Source organism: Mobula birostris, chromosome 1, assembly GCF_030028105.1.
Source record: "Mobula birostris isolate sMobBir1 chromosome 1, sMobBir1.hap1, whole genome shotgun sequence".
Lineage (NCBI taxonomy): Eukaryota > Metazoa > Chordata > Chondrichthyes > Myliobatiformes > Myliobatidae > Mobula > Mobula birostris.
The window spans coordinates 159,857,023-159,874,690 of NC_092370.1; the positions used below are offsets into that span (position 1 = coordinate 159,857,023).

At 46.6% G+C, this 17,668-nt stretch overlaps 1 protein-coding gene across 2 annotated transcripts in view; it reads left to right on the forward strand.

Annotated features, from left to right (window-relative positions):
- Positions 1-17,668, forward strand: part of plekhh1 (pleckstrin homology domain containing, family H (with MyTH4 domain) member 1) — a 283,094-nt gene that overhangs the window by 47,366 nt on the left and 218,060 nt on the right. For both annotated transcript variants that reach the window (XM_072265032.1, XM_072265024.1), the window contains exons 3-5: positions 2,459-2,521; positions 14,925-15,074; positions 16,731-16,814. In XM_072265032.1, the coding sequence (XP_072121133.1) occupies positions 2,459-2,521; positions 14,925-15,074; positions 16,731-16,814 (297 nt within the window). The remainder of the gene's footprint in view (positions 1-2,458; positions 2,522-14,924; positions 15,075-16,730; positions 16,815-17,668) is intronic.

Here is a 17,668-nt window from a genome sequence, read left to right on the forward strand (position 1 = left end):
GCCTGGCCTGCTGAGTTCCTCCAGAATTTTGTGTGTGTTGCTTGGATTTCCAGCATCTGCAGATTTTCTCTTGTTTGTGATTAGCCCATGGTAAATTTGCTTCTGTCTAGTTCCATCTACCCACACCCAGACCATTGCCTTCCATACCCCTCCCAAACTTTTCTTAAATGTTGCAATTTGACCCGCATCTACCACTTCCTCCTGCGTGAAGAAATTCCCTATCATGTTCTTTTTAAATATTTCACCCTTAACCATGACCTCTAGTTCTAGTCTCACCCAACCTCAGGGGAAAAAGCCTGCTAATATTTATCCTTTTGCCTTATCTAAAACCCTCATAATTCTGTACACCTCCATAAAATCTCCCCTCATTCTCTTAGGCTCCAGGGACTAAAGTTCTAACCGAGGCAAGCTTTGCCTATAACTCACGTCCTCAAGACCCCAGAACTCCTTATAAATTTTCTCTGCACTCTTTCAAGCTCATTGACATCTCTCCTGTAGGTAGGTGACCAAAGCTGCACACAATACTCCAAATTAGGCTTCACCAATGTCTTACACAACTTCAAAATAACTTCCCAGCTCCTGTACTCAGTGCCTTCATTTATGGAGGCCAATGTGGTTAAAACAAAAAAACCTTTACAACCCTATCTAACTGACTCCATTTTTTTCAAGGATTTGTGGATCTGTATTCCCACATCCAGTGTTGGTCAGGATGAATATTTAATGAGAAGCACCATCAAGAAAGGTTTGCTAGCTTGGAAATGAGGTCAGGTAGAACATAGCATAGCAGAGCACAGGAACCTCGGCCATGATGCCGTGGCTTACTAATCAGTAATTAAATTTTTCATATTCATGCACCTGAGAGCCTCTTTGATGCCTCTAGCATATTTGCCTCCCCTACCATCCCTGGCAGTTCATTCAAGCATCTATGACTCTGCATAAAAACCAGCTCTGAACATTTTCTTTGAACTTACCCCTCTCACCTTAAGCACATGCCCTCAACTATTAGACATTTCAGCTGTGGGGTAAAGATGTCGGCCCTCTATCCACGTCTCTCAGAATCTTATAAGAACTTCAATCAGGTCTTCCCTCAGCTTTCACCCTGCTCCAAAGAAAACAACACCAGCTGTCTGATCTCTCCTTGTTGCATGTGTCCTCCGATCCAGCTGGCATCTTCTGCACTCTGTCCAAGAGCCACAAGGCCACACCCCCATTGAAATCCGGGTTGGACATTGTGCTCGCTTCTCTGGAGAGGCCGTCAGCTCTTCTACTGGAGGGCAGAGTGTTGAGGAGCAGAGTTGTTGGGATGGTGCTGACTGCCAGCAGACTGAATGAAGTGGCAGAGATTGAGACCATTCAGCCCATCATGTCAGTTCTGAACAAGGAAAAACAGGCTTCGAAGTGTGCCTAGCCCACTAAATTACCAATATGACAGACGGGTTACCTCGTGCTGTATCCTATCCCGGCAGGAAGTGGTTGTGGCCCCAAGAAACGTGAAATGTTGGTGAAAGGTTTCAAAGAGATTTAAATGAAGGAGGAGAGTAATGGGGGAGGAGGGAGAGTTGGAAAATGCGAGGCGTAACTGTTGTGGGGCCTACCTTCCTTCCCTGCTGGCTCTTTGAAGAAATAGCAGCCATTTCGACCTCTCCAGACTCTCAACAAGCCTGATTCACTTCAATACTTTCCTTGCTCAGGCCAGGGCTGAAGTCAGTACCAAGGCCCAGGATTTCGATGAGTAATGTGTTTCGATAAGTAAGTGTCTCACCAGGCCTGGCTCGGGCCAGAGCCTGCTTGTGGATTACGGATTGGGGCTCACAATGAGAGTCTAACTATTCCCAGTGGAGTTCTGTGTTTGGTAAGAGAACTGTGTTAAAGTTGTAGTCTCATACAGTGAAACAGCATAGAAATGGGCCCTTTGTCCCGCTAGGTCCTTGTCAGCCTTTTTAGCAACTACACAAGTGCCATTTGCCGGTATTAGCACCATATACTTCAATGTCTTTCCTACCTAAGTGTGCGTCCATCCTCTGCTCCCCTTTGAAACTCCTTCCTTGGGATTGGTTTATTATTGCACCGAGACTGCAGTGCACTGTAAAGCTTCTTGTTTTGCATGTCATTCAGACAGATCATGCCGTACGAACGTACATCGAGCTAGTAGAATGCAGAATAGAGTGTTTGTCACAGAGAAAGTGCAGTGCAGGGAGACAAAGTGGAAGTGATATGACAAGGTCAACTGGGAGAGCGAGAGTTCATCTTAAAAGCCATTCCCTCTTGTTTTTGATTCTCCTACCGTGGGGAAAAGATATTGACTATTTAACATATCTATGCCTCTCCTAATCTTGTGTACTTGGGCTTCCCTTCGCTAGGGTGAACTCTTGATAGAAGAGGAACCACGCTGTGTAAAGAGCCTCTCCTTGTGTTACTTGGGACTTTCCTTAATTCTTGCTTGCTGTCCTCGTTGCAGATGCAGGAGCTGGAACAAAGAGTGATTGAGGCAGACCAGCGGGCTGAGACTGCAGAGAAACAGGTAGGCTTTTACGTCACCCCGTGTCCTGGTCTTCTGTTGTGAGGTTCTAGACTACTCCACTGAGTTTCCCTTTGTAACATCGTGCTATCTGGATTTCCATTATAGCTGTGACATTAAAGGGGCATTGCACATTACAACCAGCACTCTTCCATCTCCTAGAGAGTGCTGCTGCTGCCTAGTGAATGGATACTGGGGAGAGTGTGGGGAAAGGGGGCTACCAGGGGACTAGTAGATCCTGGTCAGGCCAGTGAAGACCTTGTGCCAACAGGAGACCTGTTCTCTGTGAAAGGGACACCAAAACCTTCTAAGACATTCGGCCAGGGCTCCTGACAGGGGATTTCCAAGCTGATTTCTGCAGAGAGTAATATAACATGAGGACAGTCTTGGAGGAAGTCTGCAGTGCAGGCAGCAGTATTCTCTATGGTGTGAAGGAAAGGTTGATGGTCCCCTTACCTTGTATATGGAGTTAAATAGCCACCACTTTACTTGCCCATATCTGCACAATGAAATGATCCTGGGGTCCATAAGCTGAGAATTGCCATGACCTGAGGGCAGAGGTCATGGGAGGTTGCCCATCAGTGAGGACAGAGACCACAGTTTGAGTTTTGGTCCTTCAAAGTGTGCCATTTTGGGGAGCATTGGAATCATAAAACCTGGCTCTTCAGTAAATGATGGAGTCACACTTCAGACCAGCAAAACTGGAGGTCTCACCGGAAGTGAGTTTTGGGTGTTGCACTAGTGTTGTCTTTGGATTGAAAATAGTATTTCCTCCTCGCTGTCTTATCAACACAGGCACACCCCAACGATGTGTGCTTAGCCCACTGCTCTACGCTCTATGTTTATGACAGTAACCTGGCACAGTTCAAACACCATCTGTAAATTTGCCAATGATACAACTGTTACCTGCAGAACCTCAGATGATGACAAGGAGACGTACAGGAGCGAGACAGATCAGCTCGTTGAGTGTTGACACAACAATCTTGCACTCAACGTCAGTAAGGTCAAGGGATTGATTGTGGACTTCAGGAAGGGGAAGTTGGAGGAACACACAAATTAGTGCTTATTGAGGGGTACTTTAAGTTCTAGGTGTCAACACCTTAGAGCAGCGGTCCCCAACTACCGGGCCGTGAGGAAACGATGTGATTCGGCGATATGAGTCAGCTGCACCTTTCCTCATTCCCTGTCACGCTCACTATTGAACTTGAACGCACAGCGAGATCATTACGCATGCGTCATCCATGTCAGCGCAGGAAGGAGATCAACTCCTCGAGCTTGCAAATGACGGCGGGCTGAAAAGCATGTTTGACATAACATCTCTGCCAGCATTCTGGATCAAAGTCAAGGCTAAATATCCTGAGATAGCCACGAAAGCACTGAAAACATTGCTTCCATTTCCAACGTATCTCTGCAATGAATGCAACGAAAACTAAATTGCGGGATGTACTGGACATAAGGAACCCCCTTCGAGTATCGCTGTCTCCCATCACCCCTCGATAGGACCGTCTTGTTGCAGGGAAACAAGCCCAGGGCTCCCACTGATTCAGCGATATTGGTGTGTTGCAATGATTTTATATGTTCATATGGGGAAAATATGTGCTGTGTGTTTAAAATCCAAGCGTTACTTTAAATGGTATGTTGCTATTGACTTATATAACCATATAACAATTACAGCACGGAAACAGGCCATCTCTCCCCTTCTAGTCTGTGCCGAACGCTACTCTCACCTAGTCCCACCGACCTGCACTCAGCCCATAACCCTCCATTCCTTTCCTGTCCATATACCTATCCAATTTTTCTTTAAATGATAATATCGAACCTGCCTCTACCACTTCTACTGGAAGTTCGTTCAACACTTACTTCAAGCTCCCCTGTCCTCCCCTGATAATTGACTTATCACTATATTAATGCGAGGAAAAAATGCGCTGTGTGTTTAATATTAAATTCGTTAGATAAACACTTTTAGAAACGAAATTGAGTGTATTAGCCACTTAATATCTATATTGCGTTTGTGATTAACACTCCTCCCCCTGCCGAACAGAATCGCCAAAAACGATTTGTAGAAGGAAATCGGCACGCACACACATGTGCAAATCACGCATGCGCACTGGTTCCCGCACAAGGCTTCATGGTCATTGTAGTCTTTCTCCGGGTAAACCCAACGTATATGACTGCTACTCTTGTTCGTTGGCAACCCTACCACCACCACCCCCCGCCCCCCGATCGGCCGGTCCGCAGTGCGAAAAAGGTTGGGGATCCCTGCCTTAGAGGGTCAATCCTGGGCCCAATCTGTTAATGCAATTACAAAGAAGGCTTGCCAGCAGTTATACTTCATTCAGAGTTTGAGGAGATTTGGTATTTCACTGAATGTTTAATACCATCATTTCAAATAAACTGATTCCTAAGCTCCGGAACCTGGGTCTTAGCACTCAGATCTGCAGCTGAATCTTCAACTTCCTCACAGATAGGACCCAGGCTGTAAAAATAGGGGACAAGCTCTCCTCTACAATCACTCTGAGCACCGGTGCCCCACAAGGCTGTGTACTCAGCCCCCTGCTGTACTCACTGCACACCCATGATTGTGTAGCCAAGTTTCCATCGAACTCAATACATAAGTTTGCTGATGACACAACAATTGTAGGCCGTATCTCGGGTAATGATGAGTTTGAGTACAGAGAGGAAATTAAGAACCTGGTGGCATGGTGCGAAGACAATAACCTATCCCTCAATGTCAGCAAGGCAAAGGAATTGGTTGTTGATTTCAGAAGGAGTAGCGGACCGCACGACCCAATTTACATCGGTGGTGCGCAAGTGGAATAGGTCAAAAGCTTTAAGTTCCTCGGGGTCAATATCACAAATGACCTGACTTGGTCCAACCAAGCAGAGTTCACTGCCAAGAAGGCCCACCAGTGCCTTTACTTCCTGAGAAAACTAAAGAAATTTGGCCTGTCCCCTAAAACCCTCACTAATTTTTATAGATGCACCATAGAAAGCATTCTTCTAGGGTGCATCACAACCTGGTATGGAAGTTGTCCTGTCCAAGACCGGAAGAAGCTGCAGAAGATCGTGAACATGGCACAGCACATCACACAAACCAATCTTCCGTCCTTGGACTCACTTTACACTGCACGCTGACGGAGCAGTGCTGCCAGGATAATCAAGGACATGACCCACCCAGCCAACACACTTTTCATCCCTCTTCCCTCCGGGAGAAGGTTCAGGAGCTTGAAGACTCGTACGGCCAGATTTGGGAACAGCTTCTTTCCAACTGTGATAAGACTGCTGAACGGATCCTGACCCAGATCTGGACCGTATCCTCCAAATATCCGGACCTGCATCTCGATTTTTTTGCACTACCTTACTTCCCATTTTTCTGTTTTCTATTTATGATTTATAATTTAAAATTTTAATATTTACTATTGATTTGTAATCCAGGGAGCGGGAAGCACAGAATCAAATATTGCTGTGATGATTGTATGTTCTAGTATCAATTGTTTGGCGACAATAAAGTATAATTTCTATAGATTTTTTGTGGACAGCTTTCCACCGTCTGGTCTGGAAGCTCCAATGCGTAGTATCAAAAGGCACTGGAGAGAACGTGCACTCAGCTGGCTCCATCATGGGCACCAGCCTCCCCACCATCGAGGACATCTTCAAAAAGCACTCCCTCAAGAAGCTCGCCTCCATCATTAAGCACCCTCATTATCCAGGACATGTCCTCTTCTCATCACTACTGTCAGGGAGGAGGTACAGGAGCCTGAAGACCCATACCCAACGTTTTAACGATCAGCTCCGTCCTCACTGCCATCAGGTCTCCGAATGGTCCATGAACTCATGGACACTGCCTCACTATTTTGCTGTCTTTTCCCACTGTTTATTTTTTAATATTGTCACTTAGTATTTTTTTAAACATACTGTTGCTGCAAAAGAACAAACTTCACAGCGTTTGTCAGTAACTTGTATAAGTTTGAGTTTGATCTGGGAGGGTTTGGGCTGAGAGAAGTCCTGGTGCAATTGAAGGTTGTGTCCCAGAGGCTAAGCTGCCCAGAACTGGGCGAAGCATTTTTCTTGTGTTTAACAGCATGGAAGTATTTCTTTGGAGTTGAAAGGAGGAATTATTAAGCATAAGATTTTCTCCATAATGCACAGAGTATTAAAACAATACCAGCTCGAAGTAGGGCACTGTGCGATGAGCTGTCCCCCCTTGTCCATGTGCTTGTAGCAATGGAAGGGGTTCTGCTTGCTGTGCATCAGGTTACTCAGCTCACACCAGCTGTTGATCCTGTCTGCTAACCCCACCTGCACAGGCAGGTTCCAGTCTTAAAGCTCGTCCATAGTAACTTGCTTCTCACCTGTGACATTCTCATTTCCCCACCCTACCACAACCTCCATTTCACACACATAATTTGTAAACCCTTTGCAGTTTGTTCCCTTGAGAGTCATAGTCTGGGGCATCGGGACTGAATTACTTTTCCTCCTCCTGATCTTGTGCTCAGATCCAGGGGTGTTCCTCTCACTGTTATTCAGTGGGGCTGAGCCAACTCGCTATGGGCCAGGGTCTCATCATCAAGAGCTTTATGGAACCTGTTATTTCACACTCCTCTATCTGCAGATCAGCCGTTGAAGAGGTGGGCTGTTTGTCAGGGAGTCGATCCGCATCCTGGGCTCACTTGTCCTGTGTAACACCATGCCATTTCCCTGCATTGACTTGTCAAGCCTTGCTTTCCGGTCCGCCTGTTCGGCCTCTCTGTGGTCTTATAAATCTCCAGTGCTGGTGGGTACAGCCCTGTAGAGAGTGGTGTTTAGTGGCACAGCCAGTAGTGCTGCGGCTTCTCATTTTCAGCAACCCAGCTTCCATCCTGATCACCAGTACAGTTTGCACGGAGTTTGCCAGTTCTCTCCGTCACCCTGCACATCTCAAAGAGCAGGGTCAGTGGGCTAGTCAGCCAGTGTGAATGTCAGTGGCAAAGATGAGTTGCTGAGAATGTGGGGACTGTAAGTTACAGGGCTAAGGGGGAATAAGGAGAGATGGAATGGGGGCTGATGGGATTGCTCTGCTGAGAGTCAGCATGGATCCAGAGGGCTGAATAGTCCCTCCTGTTTCAGTGAGTAAGCAAGTAAACCACATGTTCTATTGGGCTGTGTGCAAGGTATACCTATGTTGTCGGTGCTGTGGGTCTTGCTTTGGCCAGTGTGGTAATTTGGAGACTGTTTGGTGGTCAGGCCGTGTACTGACTCTGTAGCAGACTGCCGTTACCTAGGTGACAGAGCCCAGCTCAGGGCAAGGTTCCCACAGCTTCCCTGGCAACGGATAAATGATTAAACCCCCAGCGAGCGGAATCCCCTGCTTCATGGTTCACTAGCTTGCTTCAATGGGCGCGCCTGGGAACAGTCCTGGGGCGAGGAAAGGAGTGCAGGCTTCGCCAGAAAGAACTGCTTATTGGCGCTAATGAGCTGGGCCTGCCCTACACCATCTCTCCTCACCTCCAACCCACCCCACCCAAGCAGAAAGAACCCTTCCCCTCTCAGCAGTCATTAAAGCACCCCCTCCTCTTCTCCTGTCTCTTGGCCTCTGCGTAAACTTCAATTGTTGCAAACTTGCACAGCCTTTATATCAATTCCCCTCATCTCATTAACCCATCGCAGCCCTAACCCAACACTCCATATGGCAAGTGTAATATTCTCCTCCTTGTTTTTGAATTCCTCCTTAGACTGGTCTCTTTCTTAATTGGTCACCCTCCTCTGACCCTGAATATAACCCCCTTACTCTACCAGTCTCTTTGCACATATAACACGTTTGTCTGTGTGTGTGTGTGTGTATCTCTCATTCCCTTCCTGAACCACTCAATCTCCCTTCCTCTCTCTCCCCTACCCTGTTAGTTAGCTGTGCAATCTCTGCACACGTATCAGCCTCAGTTTTGAACGGGTTTCCAAGCTGGAGTCCACAGACCCCTTGCTTAATGGAGTTGGTCCATGCCATAAAGAAGGTTGGGAATCCCTGACTGAGAAGAAAATGAAACTTAGGGGCCCTTGAGGCCATCCTGAAAATACGTGTTGGAACATCTCCACCTCTTGCCCATACCCTGTGTTTTCTCTCGAGCCTCAGAAAATCCATCTCATTCGTCAATGTGATTAATGAATGGAGCACTGGGTCAATTTGGAACTCCTGGTGTAAAGAAGTTGCTGCTGAACACAATTGTGAGCTGTCCCCTCCCACCCCGCCCCATCATAAACTGACTGTCCAGGAGAACACCTCCCCTCTGATCTGCTGATGAAAGGCAGCTCTCATTGCACGAAACTGCAGATCAGCACAGCGAGCTACAGTGACCCCGGTTTTGACACTGATTTTGTGGAGTCGACGTGCTCTCGCTCTGACCACGTGGATGCTCTCGTTGCCTCCCACATCCTACTTGCAGGTCGGTAGTTTGTTTGTAGATGGTCCCTAGTGGGAGCATCTGGCCAGCTGTCATGGCCAAGTCTACTGGTGAGTACTCCACTTAAACGGGCCCTTCACCTCACCAGGTCCCTGTGACTATCTTATACCAGCACTTGAATTGCCAAGGCTTGGTTGACAACGCACCAAGTGCTTGAATTTGTGCTTAATTCTGAGAGTTCTTTCCTCAGGCAGTGCATTCTAGATTGCAACCTGGGGAGAAGGACCTCACCAGGTTTACCTCTAGATCTTTTGTCCCCTAAACCTTTGTCCTTTTTTTTGGACACCTGCTATGGGGAACACTTTCTTACTGTCTGTCCTATCAATGCCTCTCCTGGTATTGGATGCCTCTCAGGCTCCTTCAGCCTCCTTACTCCAAAGAAAACCAGCCCAGACGATCCAGTCTCTCGTCACTGAAACATTCCATTCCCGGCAGCGTCCCGGTGTATCTCCTCTGCAACCTCTCCAGTGCAGTCTTCTTGTTCCTACAATGTGGTGTATGATACTCCAGTGGTCACCTAACCAATGTTTTGTAAAGTTGAACCAAGACCTCCCTGCAATTGTATTTTATGGCCCAGTTAATGAACGCAGGCATCTCGTGTGCCTTCTTCCTATCCACAGGCACGGACACCTTTAGGGATCCTTGGACCACCAGCTAGGAATGCCCCCTGTGATTGTATATGTCACTGGCTCCTTTATATGACCTGCCTTCACTCTCCCGCTGTTAGCTCAGTCAACCGCCATGTTTTCCTGGTGTTCCTCCTCTTCCCAGGTGAATTGGGAGCATTCCCCAATTAAATAAAAGTCAAATGATGCTAGAAATCTGGAATAGAAGTGGGAGATGTTGGAATTATTCAGCAGGTTAGTCAGCGTTTGTGGAAAGCGAATTAATTAATGTCCCCCCACCACCACCACCTCTGCTACTGAAAACTAACTTGTGTTTCTTTCTCACCCAGTTCTGATGGATCCAGACCTGAAGCATTAACTCTGATTCCCTTTCCACAGCTGCTGCCTGAACTACTGAGCATTTCTGCTCCCAATTAAACGGTTCTTCGCTGTCGACCAAACGGCCTCTCGTGCCTCTCATTTCCTAGCTAACAAGTACTCAGGATATATATTTTTTTTAACTTCTGGTAGTGTTCCTTCTTTCCTAGTTTGCTTTTAATGTCCTGGAGATTTACTTTCAACTATAGAGACTCCGGTTCACTGCCAGAGGTTTAGCAACCAAAGGGAGGCCCATGTTCACTTTGCAATCTCCACCATACAGAGTTACCCTGATCAGGGCTTCCCAGCTCCAGTGGACTGAGGGTCCATTAACCGAGGGTCCGTGGGTCCCAGGTAGGTAACCCCTGAGAATGCAGGAGTGGGGTTAACAACAACACAAGCAAATGAGGCAGAACATTTCTAAAGGAATGCTTTCCCCCCTTGTTCTGGATGCTTTATTTCGAGGCAGTTTGCTTGGATCGGATGGATGGAGGCCATTGGTCCAAATGGAGCAGGGTTAGCCCTGAAAGAGTGCTGATTGGCTATTCTCCTCCTCTGCCCTGCAATTAGAGTCGTGCAGCATGGAAAAAGGCCCTTTGGCCCATCTTGTCCATGGTGACCAAGATGCCCATCTAAGTTTGTTGCATTTACCCAAGTTTGGCCTTTATCCCTCCAAACCTTTCCTATCCACGTACCTGTCCAAGCGTTACTGAGCTCTCCACGTGACTTTTAACTCTCTAAAAAGTGTCATGTAACACGTCATCAGGTGTCCAAAATGGCACTGGTCACGTGGCAATGTCTTGTGAGTAACTGACAAAGCTCCTGGATGCACCTCGCAAAGCTCCTAGATACATCATGCAACACACAAACTGCTGGAGGAACTCAGTAGGTCAGGCAGCATCTGTGGAAACCAGTATAGTCGATGATTCAGGCTGAGACCGTTCTTCAGGACTGAAAAGGGGGGGGGAAGACACCTGAATGAAAAGGTGGGAGGGGAGGGGAATGAGGCTAGCTGGAAGATGATAGGTGAAGCCATGTATACTGGTGAACTACAGTCACAGCATCTGCAGTCTGTAATTTCCCTTTGAGAAATTTACTTTCTCCTGAAGAATTCGGTGAAGTTGGCTCTCGAGAATGCAGATACATACGGTCATTGCTGGGAGAGGACACTACAGCGAGGGCCAAGGACAGGAAATGAACTGGTGCTTGGGTTTATTGCTCTGCCGCCAATTACAGTGATGAGCCAGATTAAGACACTGAGGTCCCGAGAGTGGAAAATGAACTGGTGTCCAGTGACTTTTCTCTCTGCACCTTCGGGCCAGAGGTGCAGGAGTCTTGGATCGCATGCCGCCAGGCTTGGAGCAGTTGTTGCCCTTACAGCCACTGGGATCCTGGACTGAGTTCAGTCACTCCGCTGCTCAGCTGACTCCACAGCCTGTAGACTCACTTTCAGAGAATCTGCATCTCACCTTCTTGTTTCAACTATTTGATTTCTCCTCTTTCGCACAGTGGATATTTGTTAGTCTGGTTTTTTTTTGTGGGTGCCTGCAAGAAGATAAATCTCAAGTGTGTAAATGGTATATTCTGATAATAGATCTGAATTTTGACTATTGTCAGTGTACCAGCCATATCCTCTGCAAGCTTGTTCTATTTTCAGGCCACCCGCTGGCTGAAACCTTCCAAGCGGTGCGGGTGTCCCTCATTCAAATCCTTCTCGAGGAAATCCGATCGGAATTTGGGATTCTGATGGCACTGGAGTGAGAGGCAGATCAGTGAGAGTCCACAGAGGCTCCATGTTTACACTGTCAAAATCCTCAATGCAGGCAGGACTATACTTCTGATCCAGGTTACTTCCTTGCGTTCCCACACTATATATCTCCATTCCACCACCCACCCAGCCAGTTATTTGTCGGATACCTCCTGGAGCCAGAGTCGGAAATTAAAGCAGGCCCCAAGGCATCCAGTGGAACTTCAAAGCTTTGTGACCCCCTCATCATCCATGGGGACGGATGACAGAAAGAATTGTGAGGGTTTGCGCTCTGGGTTGTCAGAGGGGCAGCTTGGCCCATTATTGAGACTGTGTGTGTGTGTAGGCCACAGTGAGGGCGGGGGATGGTAAAGGAGGTGGCTTTCCCACACTCATGTGTCAATACCTGTCTTTGGCAGTCGGCCCCCACAGGGTGGTATTGTGTCAACACCAGGGAGGCCCCCCTACCTTGATCTATTATTGTCTGCAAAACAGATTTACCATCGTCTGTTTTCTTTGTGTGTGTGTGTGTGTGTGGGGGGGGGGGTGGAGTTTTCGGGGTATTTTGGACTGTGACCTTGGGAGAATAGACGGCTGCAGGTTACCTGCCAGTGTGGGCTTTGTTTAGCCGATGTTAATGGCAGACTTTAAACAAACTTGGGTGGTCATTTATGCCTTTGCTCTGATGCTTTACCCTTGTAAACATCAGGGAAAGAAAAACAGGCTGGAGCTCTCTCCTTGAAGGGAATGCCATAGATTAATACTGCATGGCAACAGGCCCTTCAGTCCATCCAGTCCATGCTGACCATGGTGTCCATCAAGCCAGCCCCTTTTGTTTGAGCCTGGCTCCTATTCATGCATCCAAATATTGTTAATGTGGTGATTGTACCTGTCTCATCATCTTAATTCTTTCCCCTTTTAAATCTTTCCCCCAAGCCTTCTAACTTTTAGTTCCCCTTCCCTGGACCGAAGACTGACCAGAAGAGTTGGCAGATGTGGATAAAAATGCTGACTTGACAAAGGGTTGTGATTGGGTAAAGGTGGAGAATGTGTTGTTGCTGATTGGTTCACCCAAAACAAAAGGGGAATCAGTATACGATGGTCCCTGCTGAATCTGTCTATATTAGGAAATCCTTTCCCACAGAGGATGCATCTGACAAATTATCACTGTCCTTCTATGTGAAGATGGATAGCCGTGGAAAGGGAAGGTAGAGGAAAAGTTTACTGACGGGGTTGAGAGGTAGTGAAGCTTAAACAATGAGGTGGACTCTCAGCTACAATATCTAATTTCTGTGTTGTGAATAGAATGGTGCACCAGGCCTCTGGTTATGCCATGGAGACTGCACCCAGTAGAGCCTTGGGAGTCTAGTGTCGCAACATCTTGTAGGCCCTCGTGGTCACCTGATGCCTGAACCACCAGGGGACACAGAGCTGAATCAGTGGGAGAGAAGCTGGGCTGTTCTCCTGCTGAAGCTGCGGGGTTTAGGGAGTTGCTGCACAGACCAAGGTACCGCACTTAGACATGATGTGCTCACTCTCACTGGGGATCTTACTGTGCGTGTATCAACTTCTGCTGCCCTTTTTAAAAAAAATCCTTTATTGACCGTGGAGAATCTGGGTCATTGAGCCAGTGTGCAATGAGAGAGGTGCAAAGACATCCCATGAATGACAAAGCAAAACTGATAAAATAATCTGCTCTCAGGGCGATGGTGGTAGGATATTGTAGTGAAATCTTTTTGTGATGTGGTGAAATGGGATCTTTGGAGGATGGAGAGGGGTGATGAGGTGAGTAAAGTTATTCCCTCTGGTTCAAGAGCTTGAAGGCTGAGGGGTTAATTGTTTCTGAGCCTGGTGGAGTGGGTCCTGAGGTTCCTGTACCTTCCTGATGGCAGTAGTGAGAAGGGAGCGTGTCCTGGGTGGTGGGGTTCCTTGATGGTTTCCTGCAACGGGGTTTCATGTAGATGTGCTCAGTGGTGGGGAGGGCTTTACCCATTGATGGACTGGGCCGTATCCACTACTTCTTGTAGGATTTTCCGTTCAAGGGCATCGGTGTTTCTATAGCAGGGTGTGATGCAACAGGTCGATATACTCTGCATGATACACCTCCAGAAGTTTGACAAAGTTTTAGACATTATGCCGAATCTCTGCGAACTTAAAAGGATATAGAGGCATTGCCGTGCTTTCTTTGTAACTTCACTTATGTGCTGGACCCAGGGCAGATCCTCTGAAATGCTAACACCAAGGAATTTAAATCTGCTGTCCCTTTCCACCTCTGACTCCCCGACGAGGACTAGCCCGTGGGCCTCTGGTGTCCTTCTGAAGTCAATAATCCGCTCCTTGGACTTGCCGACATTGAGTGAGAAGTTGTTGTTGTTGTGGCACCACTCAGCCAGATTTTCAATCTCCCTCCCATATGCTGATTCATCACCACCTTTGATTCGACCAATAACAGTGTGTCGCCAGCAAACTTAAATACGGCATTGGAACTGTACTGTGTTCCACATAAAGTGAGTAGAGCAGGGGGCTAAGCACACAGCCTTGAGGTGCACCTGTGCTGATGGTGATCGTGGAGGAGTTGTTGCTGATCCAAACTGACTGGGATCTGCAAGTAAGCAAATCGAGTGTCTAATTGAGGTATTGAGGCCAAGACCTTGAAGCTTATTGATCAGTTTTAAAGGGATGATTATGTTGAATGCCAAGCTGTAGTTGATGAAGAGCATCTTTGCTGTCCAGATGTTGCAGGGTTGAGTGAAGAGCCAGTGAGATGACATCTCCTGAGGATCTGTTGTGACAGTAAATAAATTGGAGTGGATCCAAGTCGCTTCTCAGACAGGAGCTCATGTGTTTCATCACCAACCATTCAAAATACTTAATCATTGTGGATGTGAGCAGTTTACCACGTTCTTCTTTGGGGTAAAAAAAAAAGAGGAAAAGTTCCAAACCCTTCACATTCTTTCGCTCTTCAATAATTCTATATTGTAAGGTTTCAGTAGCCAGAAGTCTAAACCAAAATAGGGTTCAGATGAAGGATCTCAACGCAAAGCATCAGTAGTCCATTTCCCTCTGTAGATGCTGCCTGTCTCACTGAGTCCCTACAGCTATTTGCCTTTAGGCTTTGTCCTTTCCTTGTTTTCCATAGTTTCACCTGACATGGTCATTTCATTCACATGAAGTTGTATCTTGTGACATCTGCAAGCCAGCATTCTTCCACTAAAATGTGCTTTTCTTTTGAACCTCACCAGGTACAGGCTTTGAGGGAGAAGCTGAAAGCAGCCAGTATCCACACCAGCGAATCAGAGAATGGTTTACTCAGGAGGTACCATGAGGTGACCAACACACTACAGGAAAAGGACGACATGATTCAGAGGCTGGAACAACAGTTGGACAAGCAGGTGTCTTAGCAAGTTTTCTTTCTGAGAAAACTCCATAAATTGTAATCAATCCTTCAGTTTTTTGGAGTAAAGGAAAGACCTTGTCAATCTTTTTAAAGAAAAAAATGTTCCTTTTTATAATTCTACCAAGTTGGACTGACTTGGTTTACTCACTATACTGATGGAGGGTGTCTCAGACAAGGGCTTCAATTTCATTTTCTTGCTTGCACCTGAAAACTTTGCCCCATCCTTGGAAAGGTCTCAAGGGATCTTTTTTCTCCTTGAACCACAGAGCCATTGAAGTACTTCCTCGGAACTGCAGAGATAAAATCTTCTGCACAAATGTCTGGTGTGGGGCTCGTTTCTACAACCTTCTCTTTTGAATTAGAAGTGCGCAGTGACTCGTGCCTCACATATTGTAGGCAGCACTCCATCCATCTCTTCGGCGTTAGGCTCAGACAACCTGTTCCCAGCTGTGACATTACACTATTTTCCTTTGTGCTGCCTGACTCCATGCCAGAGGCAAGAATAAAATCTTCCAAAAACAGGCCCTTTGGCCCATCAAATCTGCACTGATCCCATCATGCATTTATTTACACAGAACCCATTTTATTCTCCCCATCTCCTCGCCCTTCCCCCATGCCAAAGTCTAGCTAGACACCAGGGTAGCCGATTAGCTTACCAACCCACATGCCTTTGGGATGTGGTAGGGGACCACAACAATATCATTTAATTTGAAAACTCAAACAAGAGGAATTCCGTAGATGCTGGAAATTCAAGCAACACACTTTATCAAAGTTGCTAGTGAATGCAGCAGGCCAGGCAGCATCTCTAGTCCCGACGAAGGGTCTCGGCCTGAAACGTCGACTGTATCTCTTCCTAGAGATGCTGCCTGGCCTGCTGCATTCACCAGCAACTTTGATAAAGTGTGTTGCTCATTTAATTTGAATTAATTTATATAGTTTCCTTCCAATCTTATATAAATGTGAATTGACAGTTAATGATTTTTCTTATATATGAAAAAAAATCAACTGCCAATTCACATTTTTATATATATATATATATATAATTGTAAGACATATTGCTCTGGGAGTTGGTCCTAATGGTTTTTTTCCTCTTTTTTTCTTCTTTTTTCTTTTTCTTTCTCTTGCAGTTACTGGGTTTTTTTCTTTTAGTAGTTGGGGTTCTCTTTTTCCTTCATTTCTTTTTTCCTTCAAGTTTTTTTTCTTCAGCTTTATTAATTGTATATCAATTTGCTGTAATCTTGTACCATTTTAAAGCTGTAGGAGATTATGTATGAATAAAAAGATTTAAAAAATGAAATGAGACCAGAACAATTACAGGGAGAATGTGCAAACTCCACACAGATAGTACCGGAGGTCAGAATCAAACCATTGTTGCTGGAGCTGTGACTCTGAGCACACTGTGCCATTTGCCTACTTCCTTTCCAAGTATCTGGTGCTTGATGCCCAGTGACCGGAGAATCATGTTCAACATTACTGATTGTCAAACAGCAGTGCATGTTTTTGCAGTATCTGGGTGTGTCTGCTGTTAGTTATTTTAATGTTTGAACAGCCTGTGATCTGATCTGTTCACAGCTCAGTTTGCTGCTCCAACAAATCATTCAAACGCAATAAGAGAAATTCCTTCTGGATTTTAATTTCCCTTTTCCCCCAGAACAAACTGAGGGGCCAGGAGGCGAAGATAATTGAAGAGAAGGCAGCCAGAATCAAGGAGTGGGTGACGCTGAAGTTGAGAGAAGTAAGTCCCTGATTTTGGCTCATGGTGCAGCCTTGATGTGATTTTTGCAATGCTTGAAAAACACAGAATAATCTCCCACAATGTAATGAACCCACCAGTGTCAAACAGCAAGGAAACAGATCATTCGGCCCATCAACTCTGTACTGACCATTCACACTAATCCTACACTGATCCAATTCTCTCACATTGCCATCAATTCCCCCAAATTCTCCCAGGTTCCACCACAACTTAAAACAGCCAATTAACCTACCAACGTGCGCTTCTCTGGAATATGGGGGGGCGGGGGGGGGGGAGAGGGAACCAGAGCTCCCGAGGGAGACTAATGTAGTTACAGGGACAATTCACACCGATTGCAGCAGAGGCCAAGGTTGAACCCGGTCCGCTGAAGCCGAGAAGCCTGACTCTTCTAACCGCTACTGAAGCCCGTCACTACTGGGGCATAGGCCTCCAACAGCAGCTCGCCAGAGGAGTTTGTCCTGGGCATGTCCTTGGTCTTTCAAGGTGTAACTCCTCGAAGATTCTTCCTCTCCCAGGGTGAGGACTTTGAAGCTTCTGTTGGCATTTCTATAGCACTAGGTTTTATGGGATGGGGTTGCTAGGTTTTATGGGATGGGCTTGCTAGCCCAGTGCCCAACCCTCCTTTTGCAGCCGGGCTTGGACCATCTGTGCCGGACTTCCTTCTAACTACACCACTGTGCTGTCTGCCTTGAAGATCAAGAGAGGAGCCTTGTGATGTGACGTTCACTTGCATCTCCACATTTATTGTACTCAGTTGTGCTCTTCCTGCTGTAGGAGATTGCCGTTAAGCTGGAAAGAGTGAAGAAGAGGTTTCAGAGGATGTTACCAGGACTCAA